Below are 14,880 nucleotides of genomic sequence, written 5' to 3'. Positions count from 1 at the left end.
GCACAGGCCCCACAGGGCCAGCAGAGCTGCAGACTGCAGAGAGCAGCTGCAGGTGATGGCGCGTGTTTGGAATAAGGAGTCGAGGTCAGGGCCAGGTTTGAGTCAGGGTTAAAATCATGAATGTCAGGGAGTGACAGAACTCCATAGGTGATTTTATGGCCACAGGACAATCTTGACACAGGTGCGCTTTCTGATGCTAGGTTCCTCTTTGCTAGATCTACAAAACAAATAGCTTGTGTTGCCTGCTCTGTGTCAAAACCCAAAGAAATATTCAGCTCCAGAGCTTAGCTCTCTCTCATCAGATGTCCACCCTCTTCTCATCCCAGCTGACTTATCTCCTGCCCTTCTCAGGGGCAGCTTTCAAGTCTCACATCTAGAGCTCAAGGGCAAGGTGACCCTACATTTCCTCATATTTAGAAAGGTTACTGGTCTTTGCAAAGGAAGGGAGGCAGCCTAGATTGCTAGGACCCCAGGGTAAAAATCATATCACATATCAACCCTCTGAAGAAGGAGGAAGGGTTTTCTAATAATATATCTATGTAAAAGAGATTGTGTTAACTCCAGAAGTTTCTCAACATTGGTTGTATGTGCTGTGATAATCATATAAAATTAATGCAGTTAATAGAAGAGTTTCTGTGATTAGGTCACTGGGGACAGAGTATGTAGCTATTGCAAAGTGTATAAACTACAATAACTTGAAAAACATAAGAAGCATGCCATTTATTACTATATACAAAAAGCTTCGGAACAGTGAAACATCAAATACTCAACAAACTACTACTGAGCATTTCTGTATCAGGCCATGTGCAAAAACAAAACAGCCTCTAAAGATACAACAGTAACTTACATTATTGCACCAGACCAGAACTCACCATGTGGTGAATATTTAGGGGGGATACGAATGTTTTTTGAGACTGAGTCTTGCTGTGTAGAATACATTGGCCTGGAAATTATGAGTGATCCCCCTGTCTCTGCTGCTCAAGGGAAATACTGTGTTATTTCAAAACATGAAGTGGAAATGAGATGGTTCAGTGTTTGAATGCTTACTACTCTTGTAGAGGGCTGAAGCTTTGTTTACATCTGGATGCTCACACCACCTGGATGTAACTCCAGCTCTAAGGAATCTCTGGCTCCCTCTTCTGGTCTCTACAGGCACCCACATGTACTTCACATACACCCACACATATACATACAAATCTTTAAGGGCTGGAGAGATGGCTAAGCAGTTAAGGGCATATACTGAACTTGGAGAGCACTGGAATTCAGCTACCAGCACCTACATCAGGTGGCTCACAACAGCCCGTAACTCGAGCTCCAGGACATTCAATGCCTTATAGTATCCATATGCACATAACCCGCAGGCAGGCATGCGCACGCGCACACATGTTTTGTAAAAAAAAAAAAAAAAAGTGCATACAGTCAAACCTGCCACACTGAAAATGCTGGGCACAGAGATAACGACGCTACATACCACTTATGAAGAGGAGAAAAGAATGTAATGCATAGTATAGCATACATCCTCACCCGTTTAAGAAAAAAAAGTCTTGAAAACTGATGTAAGTAGGAACAAGAAAATAAATTGACTTCGATTTTTAAAAGATATTTTCATATAATATGCTTTAAATCCTTGGAAAATGATCAAAAGGCTGAAATTGTTAAGACTAGGTACCTGCCCTACAGATTAAAAAGACCAGGTCCCAGTTCACCTTGAGCCCCGCCCATATTGCTTCAGGAGCCAATAAACACCGAAAAGTCCTCAGAATCCCGCCCTCCTGCCCAATGCAGAGATGGATCTGCACTACTTTTAGCCTTTAGGGCAGCAGGTGGCGGGGCCCCGCCCTCTTCCCCCACCAATTGGGGTCAGAGCTAATAGGGACAGGCCGAGAAGTAATGGGAGAAGTAGGAGTAAGTCCCACCCATTCAGGAACCACAACTATGCTTGGTCAAGGTGGTGATCCAGAGTCCAGGAAAATATCCCACCCCCAGGTTTAGTCCTTCCAATGGAATGGGAACGTATCTCAGCGTGAAACTGCGTAGGGACCCAATGGGGAAAGAATTTTCACGCTACCAAACAAAAATTGGCCCTGCGTTGGCAGAGGCAGCCAATGAGATGCACAACGGGACCCGCCCCCGCAGCCGGCCATGGCCAATGGGACCGCGCCTGCAGGCGACACTCTCGGGAAGATGGCTGCTGCTGTGCTGCTGGCTGTGGGTTTGCGCGCTGCGCACAGGACCCTGGCGGCCGCGGGGTCCCGGGGGGCGCAGGTGAGAAGCAGCCAGAGGGACGAGGGATGTTGCAGGCACTGGCTCGTTCTGGGGCCGGCATGCGCGGCACTCATCCCCATGGAGCCACTGCCTCCTAACAAGGGTCAAATTTAGGGACTCTGCACAGGGCAGGTCTGACTCCAGTGCACGAGAGAAGCGATCTGGCTGCGACCGCTTCCCGGAACAGCCAGGAGCATCTCGGTTGAGATGGAGCAGGTGCTGCTGTCCGGGCGCCTGCTTCAGGCTGCCTCAACCGAGTCCCTTGCAGGAAGTGAGTGCTCCCTTTTGGGAGCTAGCCGGCTGACTTCCTCGGACCTCTGGCCCTATAATGTGCCCCAGTTTTGCGCCTTCTTCTTCCACACACCACCACACGCAGCAGCGATTTAATTTACCCCACTGTTTCGCTTCAGTGTAACGCACTGACCTGTGGGAAACTGGGATTTTCCTACCTCCTATCCCGTCTGGTACAGCCTAGTTCACTTAGGTGAACTCTTACGTAACTCCGCTGATTCACATGACTGGAACTAAAAATCCAGTGTAGAAGCCAAGCATGGTGGCACATTCCTATAATCCCGGCATTTGGAAGACTGAGGCAGCAGAATTACCAGGACTTTGCCAGCTCGGCCTGCATAGCAACAACAGCAGCAAAGCTGCACAGTAAGATTGACACCTAAATGAGAGATCAGCCAGTGTCAGGACAAATATATTAAAAGCCTAAATCAAGTAACGAGGCTTAAAGATCAGGATGCATAGTAGAAATACATGGAAACAGGAAAGGGCTTTGACCCTCTTAGGGTGGGATTCAAACGGTGCTTTGAAGTTGTCAGGGGGATTCATCTGATGTATTCAGGGGTAGCAAAGGAACTGAGGCCTCAGTGTTGTCTTGCTTGCTTTTGGGGACAGAGTCTTACGGATCCCACACCAGCCTAGAGTTTCTATGTAGCTGATCCTCCTGCCTCCCTGTCCTAGGTGCTGGAATTACAGATGTACATCTCCACACCCAGATAAAGACTTTACTCTTGAAACTGCCATTCTGAGTCTTTTTCCTGTATGATGCTAGATTTCTTAGATACCATTACAATAGTCAGTTGCACTCACAAATCCTACATAGGAATTACCGACTGTTCTGTAACCAGGTCCACCATCTGGCCCATTTGCTGCTCAGGCTTTGCAATCCAGGACTTTTTCCCTGGAGTGGAAGCACTAATGGGTTCTTAGAAGAATGAAGTTAGTAACACTCTCAGGGCCCAGTTTCTTCCAACTCCAACTGAGTGTGTGGAAAAATTACTGCCAGTTCTCTCCCTTGGGGTCACTGGCCCCATCCTCAGGTCCGAGGAAATGCAGGTGTGACTGATGGGAGTGAAGTGGCCAAGGCCCAGAAAGCAGCTCCTGGAGGAGCAGCGCCAACCATCTTCTCCCGGATTTTGGACCGAAGCCTCCCAGCTGACATTCTATATGAAGATCAGCAGGTGGGGGTCTCCTTAGGGCCCATCCCTCTTGTGATTGTTATGGGTGCAATAGTACCTGATGACCTGATGAAGTAACACCAGTCTCTCACCTGTCGCTGCTCCCAGTGCCTAGCGTTCCGTGATGTAGCCCCTCAGGCTCCTGTGCACTTTCTGGTCATTCCTAGGAAGCCCATTCCTCGAATCAGCCAGGCTGAAGAAGATGATCAGCAGGTGAGGAGGACAGGGTCAGGGGCTTGTCTGGGAGGAGCCCTGGTTTAAGCTAGAGGTTTGACTCCTACAGGGGGAGCCACCTCTGTCATTCCCTTAGCTTCTAGGACACTTACTCCTTGTGGCCAAGAAGGTAGCACAAGCCGAGGGTCTGAAAGATGGGTACCGACTTGGTGAGTGGCTTTTGTCCAGGAATCTCTATTACTCCATGTGGTCTTTTTTAAACCTCTCCATGATCCTGATCCCTAACTTCAAGCTCTGTTTCAGTGGTTAATGATGGCAAGATGGGCGCACAATCTGTATACCACCTGCACATTCACGTACTTGGAGGCCGACAGCTGCAGTGGCCACCTGGCTAAACCTGCCAGCTGCCCAAGGACCACAGGCCTGGATGCTTGGATGGAGAACGGGAAAAGGAATCCTGTGGTGCTAATAAACTTATTCTCCCTCAATTTTGCATCCCTGTCTTAAATATGTACAAATTTATACAAAAAAAAAGGTGAAAGAAAATTGATTCAGGGCTTTGGGCTCTCTTGACCATGGTCAGAATAAAAGATACTAAGGCCCAGTCAGTGGTTAAAGGAGATATGGTGCTGATTTGCTAGTGTCTAATGGTCCTCTAGGTCAAACTACTAGAAAAAAAATCACAATAGAAATTTGCCTGTATGACTAGACAGAGACATGTCTATTGTACCATATTCCCTTCCATTTTGCTGTTATCTTCATCTCTATCTGTGTGTGATAAGGATTGAACCCAGGACCTTGGGTATGCTGAATAAGCACTCCTACCAATGAGCTGCGTTCTCAGACTCTGTTTCGTATATTTTCATCCTTAAACTTTAAAAAACAAAAAACAAACCTGCTCTTCCAACTTAGGGAACGAACCAAACGGGAATTCATATTCATATTGATGCCACCCTGGCTTTTCTCGAATGCGTCCCCATAGTCATCTTAGTCAGAACTAATCAAGTTGGGCTTGGAGGCGAAGGTTCAGATTAGTGGAACCTTAAAAGCCCAGGGGAGGCAGATTGGAGCCGGGACTATTGGAGAGCACTAAGTCTAAGACTTCCGCTCCTGGAGAGCGTTTGTTTATCTCTCCAACCCGCCACCCCCGGGTCCGCCCAGCTCTAGTTGTGCGCAGTCTCCAGGAGTTGTTTGCCGTCTCTATGGCAACCCGGTAGGTGAAGTCTGAAAATGGAGACCACCGAGTCTACAGAGGAGTCTTTGTCGCGGTAAGAGCCTTGGAGAACAAGGAAGGTCAGCGGACTAACTTTGAAGCAGTTTTGACGACCTTGATGTGTTCGTTTCTTTCAGATCTTTTGATGTACAGCCCAGCTCTGAAGGACTAGAGACTTCTTCAGAACCCATTCCTTCTTCGGGTAGCAGTCATAGGCCTGCTGCTCAACCTGCGTTATATGCAAGGGCTCCTGCGCAGTTTTCCGTGCTTACAGAACCCTCCTCTGACAGTCTTTACGAGGCAACCTGCCCTGCATCCCATCAGAGAGGCCACGCATTTGGCTTTCAGCCCCTCTATGTTTCTTATATTCCTCAGAATCCCTGTAATACCGCAGACCTCGGCTCAAGCCCTGATCCTACCTCTTCTTATCCTTGTCATAGCTCTGTTCACAGCTCTGGCTCTGGCCCTTGTGCTCCTGCCCAGAGCTCCGAGCCTAGCCAGGGCTCAGGTCCCACCTCTGGGCCTGTTCCTGCCTCTGGACCTAGTCTTGTCTCTGGACCTGATTCTGCCTCTGGACCCGATTCTTCTGGGTCTGGACCTGCTCTTCCTCCTGGACCTGAACCTTCTGGACCTGGTCCTAAGCCTGGCCCCTGCGTTCCTCAAGCACTCAGATGCATCCCAATAGATCTGCTCCCTAATTATGATACATGGTGTCAGCACTTACACTGGAAGCCACAACACTCCTGGGAGCCTCTACAAGTCTCAGAGCCTGGAGCAAGAGGGCCATGTAAACCTCCAGAAGTTGAATCTGAGGAAATTCTCTGTAAAACACGGCCACGTGGCCAGTGCCTCCTCTACAACTGGGAGGAAGAGGTACGAAGGTTTGGTCTGCTCTCTCTTCCTAAAGGTTTACCACAGTGTCATAGGGAAGCCAATAGTTTGTGATGAGGGTCAGTATGAGAAGGGAACTCACAGTTACTTAACATGGGGTCCACAGAGAGCCACCAACCAGCTGGATCAAATCCCACCATTACAAGATGGCTCTGAGAGTTACTTCTTCCGACATGGACACCAGGGTCTGCTGAGCATGCAACTTCAGTCACCCATGTCCTCTAGCACCACCCAGAAAGACTCATACCAGCTCCCAAGACACGCCTGTCAGCCACTTCGAGGTTTGAAGCATGAGAGACGGGACCACAAAGAGCCCAGTAGACTGAAAAGGGAGACAGGACTTCCTGGTGGGGTTGTGGATTGTTTGGTGGCTATAAGGGTGAACCCTGAGATTCCCCTTCTTTTCTCAACTCATTTCTGAAGCTCATTTCTTGACTAGATTCCTCTTCTGTCCTCCCCCAGGGAAGCGTGAAGCCATGCTGGAGATGCTCCTGCACCATCAGATCTGGTGAGAGCCTGGGAAGGGGGGAGGGGGAGGAGAGAGACTGGGAATGGCCTTGACCTCTCCTATGGCTACATAGTAAAGAGGTGCAGACAGAGCGGGAGCCTACAAGGAAGCTCTTTGAGACGGAGTCAGTAACACATCATGACTACAGAGTGGAGTTGGTACGAGCAGGGCCTCCTGCCCCAACAAAGGTGAGAACCCAGCCTGCCTCGTTTACAGAGCTCGGCTCTGCCCAGGAGTGGGAAAGCAGCAAGCCTAGAAGTTTAGAGAGCACCAAAGGCCAGGAGTTACTTAGTATCTCTTCCCTCACAGCCTCATGATTACCGTCGGGAACAACCTGAAACCTTCTGGATACAGCAAGCAGGACGACTACAGGTGTGTGTGGGTGACTAGGTGCTGGGGTGAGGGAGAGGCTCTTCTGTCCTGGCTTGGGGAAAGGTGGCATCTGTCCTGATCCTGGCAATCCTCCAGGGTGTCAGTGACATCAGGACACTGGATACACCATTCCGGAAGAACTGCAGCTTCTCAACACCAGTGCCCTTGTCTCTGGGGCAGCCTTTGCCTTACGAACTGGAGAACGGCCCCCACCAAATGGGGGTAATGTCTTCCCTTGCCTGTCAGGGAGGAGGGCAGGGGTATGGAAGGAAGTGAACAACTCCAGTCTAAGAATTGAGGAGGGAAGCAGACATGGGGTTTGGAATCTCTTTCTGTTTATACTACAGAGGTAGTTTGGATGGAGTTGATTCTCTGTCCTTGATGAGAGGTTTTACATAAAGCACTCTCATCCTGAAGCTGCTGATTCATTGCTTCTTTGAGTAACTGTGTCCACACCCAGTATTCTTCTCTTGGGATGGCCTGGACCTCAGACAATGACACCATGATTTGTTGTTGTTTTATACTTGGACAAAATATTCTGGTCTAGATACAGATATTTACAGAAGGCAGGAAGAGGACCAAGCCAGGGAGAGACAGGTATATGTACAAGGCTGAGCTGCAGAGGGCTATGACTTCCATATAAGGCAGGGGTTTTGTGTGTATGCATATTTTCCATCTCATATGACTTCTGTTTCTGTTGTGTGGAGACACGGTGACCATTGCCCATCCACGTACCAGCAACAAGAGATGGTCTGCTTGGAGTTTACAGGAGTCCGGGTGGTCCCTTTCGCTCTCCTAAGAGCCAGTAAGTTCGCATTTTTCCTTTTCCCTGGAGTCAGGGGAATGAACATAGTTCAGACACTTCCGTGTTAGTGCTTCTCTTCCCCTACCTTCATCCTCCCATCATCCACTCCCCGTGGCCTGCCATCACCTTCATCTCCACATCCCCACGGAGCTCCAGCTGGAAGCATCCTAGCTCATCCAGGGCATCCTTGGTGGTCGAGGAGACATGAATCTTTAGAGCTAGGGTGATGTAGACCAGGAGCAGAGGAAGAAAGAAGAGTCAAAGAAAGGCCGAGAGAATTATCAGTGCTGGAGAGTGTTTTACCCAGTCAGTCACCCTTCAGAAAGCTCCCAGTCCTCCCAGAGCACATTTATAAAAATCAACATATGCCCAAGAATGGGGCACTTCAGAACTCTCCAACAGAGAGCTATGGAGGAACTCTGGAAAGAAAAGATCAAGACAGATCCCGGTCAAGTTTGGAGTTAAAAGCTGCTGTCCTCACCTTGACCATTAGACTCCATTCGAGAAGCAGTGTTTACTGTGTCTCCAAAAAGACAGTACCGGGGCATCTTCAGGCCAACAACCCCAGCACAGACTGGCCCTATAAAAACAAACTGGTTGGGAGAGATCCAGAAAAGTCGACACTAGGGCCAGGGATTTTTATTTACAAAAATAAAATAAGACTGGGAATGTAGCCAAGCAGTAGAACAGCATGGGGAAAGCTGTGGGTTTGAGTCCCAAACTTTCCAGAGAGGGAGGGAGACATATAAAATAAATAGGAGGAAATCAGCCTTACCAGTATGGACGCCTATGCGTAACCTCAGCTGGTCATGGGGTCGATGACGGATGCGGAAGGAAGAAACTGCATCCAGTAATGCTAGGGCCATTCGAGCAATTTCTGGTGCATGGCGCTGACCATTTCGGCCCGGAAGGCCAGAAACCACCATGTAGGCATCCCCAATGGTTTCCACCTTTTTTAAAGGGAAGATTAAAAGGTCACCTGTGGGCTCTGTAGTTACAACACTGACTGCTCCCCAGAGGACCTGAGTTCAGTTCCCAGCACCCACTTAGCAGCTCAAACTCCCTCTAACTCCAGTGCTAGGGAATATGTCACCCTCTTATGGCCCTCATGAGCAATTGCACACATGTGCCACATACTCAGATAGATACACACGCATAAATAAAATAATAAAACTAGTTTTAAGAGGTCATCTCTAGTTATATCCGTGAGACTGAGAAAGGAGGTAAGCTGGACAGCAGGCGTCATCCTGACAGCTGAGAGCCCATGACTAACTAGACAGATGAAGGACTCCATGCCATGGCCCTGAGAATCTGGGGATAAGAGGAGGCCAGACGGGGATACTCCTCCTCGCCACCCCAGCACCTGGTGAGTCTCAGTGGCATTTGCTGAACAAATGGACAGGATCACGGTCCTAGTCCAAAGAACCCAGAGGCACAGAGAAGGTAGAGCATGCTCAGTAGCACAGACCAGACATCCTGACTGTCAGAGGGACAAAGCAGCTCTCGATGCTGGTGACTGTACCAACCTGTGGTGCACAGTGAAGTGTGTAGGGAGCCCACACTAAGCATTTAGGGATAAAGGGGTACTGTATCTAAAGCTTACTCTTAAATGGTCCAGAATGTAATGATGTGAATTTAAAAAAAAATAAAATAAGACTGGGGATGTAGCCAAGCAGTAGAACAGACCAGCATGGGGAAAGCTGCGGGTTTGCATCCCAAACTTTCCAGAGAGGGAGGGAGACATATAAAATAAATAGGAGGAAATAAAAATAATTGATGAATTTGAGTAGAGGATTTATTGGAATTTTGTTAGAGAAACATCAGTAAGTTTTATAAGATCCTCACTTATGTTTAGATAGGGTCTCATTGTATAGCCAACGCTGATCTTAAACTCATGGTGACAGGCAGGAATCACTGTGCCCAACACTATTATCTGCCATAAACCACACTCTATGTTAGGAACTAAAAAAAAAAAAAAAAGGTCTCACATTTATCTGTGCATGCACACACACACATGCACAGGAATGTGGGGGTCAGGGGACAACCTGTGGGTGTCAGTTCTCTCCTTCCATCCTACAGATTCCAGGGATCCAGCCGAAACCACCAGGCCTGGTACCTTTACCCACCAATCTCACCAGCCCATCAGTTTGTATATAACGAATCTATTGCTGCAACAACCAAAGCTCAGAGAAATCCTACCTAAGGCCACATAATTAGCTATAAAATCCACCTTCAAATGCAGTACATTTACTCCCAAGGGCAAGTAAGCCAAGTCAGTGACTTTAGCAAAGATCTTTATAACATGCATTCATGTGTTACCCCCAACCCCCACCCCATAGTCAGTCTGTGCCCGTATCCTCTGTGACTGTTCTGGAAGGAGAGACCAGTTAGTTGTCTATATTACTAATACCCCAGAGAGAGAGGGACAAAAGCTTCTGACTGGTCAGGGAAGCCTGGGAACCACGGGTGTTGTGCCAGTGTCCACGTTAGCTAGAATCCCACCCACTAGAGAACACTAGGACGCTGGGGGCGCGGACCGTGGAGTGGGTGTGGTCTGTGGGGTTCAGGAAACTGGGTTCAAATGGGTCTTAGGAGGTCTCCAGCTCTCACCTTGTAGACATCAAAGTTGTCGATTATGGCATCAAAGCAGGTATAAAGGTCATTAAGAAGTGTCACCACCTAACAGGATGGGAAAGCAGAGGCTCTGAAAGTTGTGCCCAAGTTCCTAATAATTCTCAAGCCGAAAGACAAAAAAAAAAAAAAAAAAAAAAACTCTAGGGCAAACTAGTCCAGCGAGGCTCCCGGGACCCAGCACCACCCATACCTGCTCATGGGTCTCACCTGCATGGGGGTGCTCTCAGCTGACAGTGCTGTGAAGCCCACGATGTCACTGAAGTAGATGGTGACACTGTCAAAGGCCTCTGCCTGAACTGTCTCTCCCCGTTTTAACTGCTCTGCCACAGAACTAGGAAGCAAGAGGGTACCCTCAGCCCAGCTCCAGGAAAGAGAGGGAAGGAGAGGGTGGGGTATGCGGCTACAGCACAACCAAGCTGTAGAATGAAAAACGGCTTTGGTGGAAGAAAAGGAGAATGGCTGAGAAGATGCTGCCTAGCCTAGTGCACACTGGGGTGTGCAAGTGGCGGGGAATTGTGAGGGGACCCACGTGGGGCTGAGCGGTTCCAGTTGAAATCGTTCTGCATACACTTGCTCAGGCAAAGGTGAGGAAGAACAGTGCCCCAAGAAGGAGGGACTGGAAGCTGGACAGCACATCTCATTTGGAGACAACGTGAGAGCATTTAGCCTGTAGCCAGGAGGGCTTACTGTGGCAAGACATCACATGGTAGGGTTCCCAGAGTTGCAAACAAATTCTCAGAAGATATATGAGACAGAACAAAAGGAAATTTTTGGAGAAGGGGAACAAAGGTCTTACTGGGGTAGAATCTGGTACAGCAGAGCCTCAGCTTTGCGTTTCTCCTCCAGATAGGCCTGTGTGCGTTCCTCTACCAGCTTTTCCAGGTTATTGGCATACTGTTCCATGCGCAGCAAGAGGTTGTCCAATATGCTGGTACCACCCTCCCTGCAGGGAGGCCAGGATATCACACCTGCTCCAAGGTCCTCAAGACTAACAAGGCTTCCTATGCAACCCACCCTTGGGGCACACCAGCCTCATTCACTAAGAATGATAAGGTTTCTGTCCCTGGGAGCCTCTGAGCCTTGATGCCCTCTCACTTGTTAAACCGGCGAATGAAGCCCTTGATTTGCCCAAAGTCTGGACGTTCTGTTGGGTCCTGGGCCCAGCATCTCTCCATCAGCAAAACTAACTCTTCATTCAGTTGTGTCCGGTCAATGCTTGGCCGGAAATACGGCCTCTGACCATTTCGCACCTTCTGGACAATCTCTGAGAGTGACAGAAAGTTTGGATGAAGACTCAGGTTCCCCTAGCAGAAGAGACTGTGCATAGCAATGGACTCTCTCACCTTTGGGACTGAGGTCCAGGCCTTCCAAGTAGAAAGGACCACTGCGAAGTGCTATTTCCTGTAGAATGATCGCAAAGCTGTAGACGTCTGCCTTCTGCATTCCTGTGGTTGGCAAGGGGTTCCCACTAAGCAGTTCTGGAGCAGTCCACAGCTTCTCTGCAAAGAGTGAACAGGCTGGCTAGTTTCCCCAAATGGCATCCTGGATTCCACCTGGGCTCATCCCCATGTTACAGTTACTAGTCTGCCTCTTACATCTTCCCTGGGAGGGACTGACCAAGGCTTGAAGGGTAGCATAAAAGGTAGGTGGCAGGAAGAGGAGGTGTGGGGGAGGGAATGACATGTGAGGTAGGGGTGACATAGGGAGCAGTCTCACTGGCGTAGAGGGCATGGCTGTCGTCGGGTTCAGCAGTTGATCGGAAGCTAGCCAGACCATAGTCTGTTATTTTGAGCACAAATCGACTATCCACCACACAGTTGGAGGACTTGAGACTTCCATGAGATGAAATAATGCTGTTGTGGAGAAAGGCCATACCCTGCAGGGTACAGAGTAAGTGTCTGGGTCATATCTGGCTTAGGCAACCCCAGTCCATGGCACAATCCAGCTAAGTGCATAAAGCTATTCAGACCACCAACCCAAAATCATTAGAAATTAAAGGATCGTGAGACCATAAGAAACAAGCTGAGTTGGGATGATGTCTTCTGCAGAGCCTCTACTCAAGGAAGCAGGCAGAATGGGAGAGCCATCCCTCCCAGTGTAAATAGCATTGAAGTATCAGGCACAAGGGACAGGAGGAAAAGCTTACAAAAGGGGATAAGGAGAACTATCAGTAATTACCCTGAAAATGGCAGCTTGCTGGGCAGTGAAGGGAGCAGCCAAAACTAGTATGGCACCTGAATCGGCTTCACACACCTAGCTCCTATGTAGGAGGACACAACTTAAGCCACATCCTGGATGGTCTCTAGATGGACTGTAGAAGACCAGCCAGTTGTAACTCTAGTGTGTAGCTATGTGTAGGATGCAGGTCATGGTGAGCAGAATGAGGTCTATTAGAGGAATGCTAGACCACACAGTAGTGAAGAAGGCAGTAAATCAGCAAAATTTGAAAAAATAGACAGAGGTGAGCAACAACAGCCAAGCCAATGCAGAAGAATGGCTTCCTGGAGGTGGAGAAATTCGCCTCCAAGGAACGGAAAGGCAGGGCTTGAGAGGACAAGGCAGTGCTTCCCCAAACAAACTCTGGAAGCCCTCCCTAGTCGGTACAGACGGGTCAGACCGAGGATAGAAGGAGGCTCCTGTGTGGACCAGAATCACAAGGGTGTAAACGCTAAGCTCTGGCCCTGAACAGGCCCCAGGTCTCTGAGCTCTTCCTCTTTATTTCTTTGAGTATCTCGGCCTTTAGGAAGGAGTGCCTAAGCCAGTGAATTTACTGCTGTGGAAAGCGCAAACGCACCCCTGGATTTCATGTTTATCCTCACATCTCCTGTCAAAAACTACATTGGCTTTCCCTAATATTTTCCTCTCTCACCTGATGGCAGACTTTCATATGCATAAATTAATTTTAAAACTTTCTGAAAATTTAGCAGAAAATCTGAGCCAGTATCAGGCTCAGTCAGGTGATCTCGTTAGTGGACTCACAAGACCTGCTTCAGAACACTGTCTAACCCATGCAAGATTCACCTGTTTCCTTCCACCATCTGTGGGCCTCTGAGTCATTTAAAAATAGCTGGCCATTGAAATGGAAACAAAAATTTAGTGCAGTTTGCCTTCCTTTCTCTTAGCTTAACCATATATACATACATACATACATACATACATACATACATACATGCATACATATATATATGTGTGTGTGTGTGTGTGTGTGTGTGTGTGTGTGTGTCTAACCAGGCATGGTGGTACACACCTACAGTGTTAACATTTGGGAAGTAGAGGTGGGAGATTCAGGAGTTCAAAGCAATTTCTGGTTACATAGTAAGTTTGAGGCCAGTCTAAGCAACACAAAACCCTCTCTCTAAAAGGAATCAAAGCTATAAGTGTCATGCCAGTAATCCCAGCTCAGAGGAGCCAGAGGCAGGCAGATCTCTTGAGTTAAAGGTCAGGCTGATCTACAGAGATAGTTCCAGGTCAACAAGGGCTACGCAGAGAGACCCAATTTCCAGAAACAATCAGTTAAATTAGATATGTTATTTAAAGAATAGATACCTCTTTAGCAGTTAGCTATAGGCATGGCGAATATTGGTTAAAGCTTAAAATAACAGGAGACAAGTGCATGGAGACCTCACCCGACTTCTTCATTTGTTTTGAGACAGATTCTTACTATGATGCTCAGGCTGTTCTCAAACACCCAATCCTCCTGTCTCAGCAAGTGCTGGGATTATACATGTGCACTACCCACATCCAACTAAGGGATGTCTATCCACTGGTTTGGGTTGGGTTGGGTTGGGTTGGGTTGGGTTGGTTTGGTTTGGTTTGGTTTGGTTTGGTTTGGTTGTCCTCTTTTTCTGTATAGGATCTTGTTATGTAGTCCAAATTAGCCTGAAACTCACTATGAAGCCTTGGCCAAGCTCAAAGTCAGAGCAGCCCCCTGCCTCAACCTCCCATATGATGGCATGCCCAGCTATAGCTAAGGGATTTTAATATCCCCCCTTTGAGGTAAAGAGACACTAGAGGAACATTTAAGATACCTAGGACAGGAGAACAAGAACCCTCTCAGGGTATAGGACCACTGTATCACTCAACCACAGGAACAGAGGACTCGGAAAGGGCATGGCTGTTAGAGACCCAGGAGAGCAACTACAGCAAAGACCGACAACTGAGGTGTTTTAAATGGGTGGCAAAGACTCACTCACTCACCTTCACAAGGTCATTAATGAGCGAATATCGAAACATCCAGTCCAAATTGATGCTGTCATTTTCTAGAATATCCTGACAGTGACATGGAAGAGATCAGCATCTGTCCCCAGTCTCACCAGCTGCCCATTGGCACAGGGTGACTTTGGGACCTCCCCTACCCTACCACAGTCTCCTATACCCGTCCCTTACCTGTAAACTCCCACGAGGACAATACTCGGTGACGATGCAGATGTTGGGAGGGTCTATGCAGGCTCCGATGAAGCGAGTAAGATGGTTGAACTGAACATCTCTCATCTACCAAAAGAGAGAGAGAGAGAGAGAGAGAGAGAGAGAGAGAGAGAGAGAGAGAGAGAGA

At 48.3% G+C, this 14,880-nt stretch overlaps 3 protein-coding genes across 3 annotated transcripts in view; 2 read left to right on the top strand and 1 right to left on the bottom strand.

The window, feature by feature from the left end:
- Positions 1-2,138: 2,138 nt before the first annotated feature.
- Hint2 (histidine triad nucleotide binding protein 2) lies at positions 2,139-4,393 on the top strand. The gene is made up of 5 exons (XM_028779100.1): positions 2,139-2,265; positions 3,594-3,734; positions 3,840-3,944; positions 4,042-4,114; positions 4,209-4,393. Exons 1-5 carry the CDS (start codon positions 2,143-2,145, stop codon positions 4,298-4,300), a joined length of 534 nt encoding a protein of 177 aa, XP_028634933.1. The 5' UTR covers positions 2,139-2,142; the 3' UTR covers positions 4,301-4,393.
- A 714-nt stretch (positions 4,394-5,107) lies between these two features.
- On the top strand, positions 5,108-7,305 carry Spag8 (sperm associated antigen 8). Its single transcript, XM_028779120.1, has 7 exons — positions 5,108-5,118; positions 5,223-5,991; positions 6,116-6,290; positions 6,472-6,517; positions 6,591-6,705; positions 6,827-6,889; positions 6,986-7,305. Exons 1-7 carry the CDS (start codon positions 5,108-5,110, stop codon positions 7,163-7,165), a joined length of 1,359 nt encoding a protein of 452 aa, XP_028634953.1. The 3' UTR covers positions 7,166-7,305.
- An 84-nt stretch (positions 7,306-7,389) lies between these two features.
- Npr2 (natriuretic peptide receptor 2) overlaps positions 7,390-14,880 on the bottom strand; it is a 19,790-nt gene continuing 12,299 nt past the window's right edge. The window contains exons 11-22 of the mRNA XM_028779099.1: positions 14,715-14,819; positions 14,526-14,597; positions 12,045-12,204; positions 11,672-11,827; positions 11,424-11,592; positions 11,125-11,271; positions 10,536-10,659; positions 10,305-10,373; positions 8,470-8,644; positions 8,176-8,274; positions 7,821-7,912; positions 7,390-7,718 (exon numbers count right to left, since the gene is read on the bottom strand). Coding sequence (XP_028634932.1) covers positions 7,653-7,718; positions 7,821-7,912; positions 8,176-8,274; positions 8,470-8,644; positions 10,305-10,373; positions 10,536-10,659; positions 11,125-11,271; positions 11,424-11,592; positions 11,672-11,827; positions 12,045-12,204; positions 14,526-14,597; positions 14,715-14,819 — 1,434 coding nt within the window. The 3' untranslated portion in view covers positions 7,390-7,652. The remainder of the gene's footprint in view (positions 7,719-7,820; positions 7,913-8,175; positions 8,275-8,469; positions 8,645-10,304; positions 10,374-10,535; positions 10,660-11,124; positions 11,272-11,423; positions 11,593-11,671; positions 11,828-12,044; positions 12,205-14,525; positions 14,598-14,714; positions 14,820-14,880) is intronic.

Source organism: Grammomys surdaster, unplaced genomic scaffold (assembly GCF_004785775.1).
Source record: "Grammomys surdaster isolate TR1022 unplaced genomic scaffold, NIH_TR_1.0 344, whole genome shotgun sequence".
Lineage (NCBI taxonomy): Eukaryota > Metazoa > Chordata > Mammalia > Rodentia > Muridae > Grammomys > Grammomys surdaster.
This window is presented reverse-complemented; position numbering and strand designations above follow the sequence as displayed.

Coding starts and splice junctions, on each gene's coding strand:
- Hint2 (XM_028779100.1), top strand. CDS start 2,143: ATGGCCAATGGGACCGCGCCTGCAGGCGACACTCTCGGGAAGATGGCT. Junction 2,266..3,593: donor CGGGGTCCCGGGGGGCGCAG/GTGAGAAGCAGC, acceptor CCCCATCCTCAG/GTCCGAGGAAATGCAGGTGT. Junction 4,115..4,208: donor GAAAGATGGGTACCGACTTG/GTGAGTGGCTTT, acceptor GCTCTGTTTCAG/TGGTTAATGATGGCAAGATG.
- Spag8 (XM_028779120.1), top strand. Junction 5,992..6,115: donor TCTACAACTGGGAGGAAGAG/GTACGAAGGTTT, acceptor TGGGGTCCACAG/AGAGCCACCAACCAGCTGGA. Junction 6,291..6,471: donor CGCCTGTCAGCCACTTCGAG/GTTTGAAGCATG, acceptor GTCCTCCCCCAG/GGAAGCGTGAAGCCATGCTG.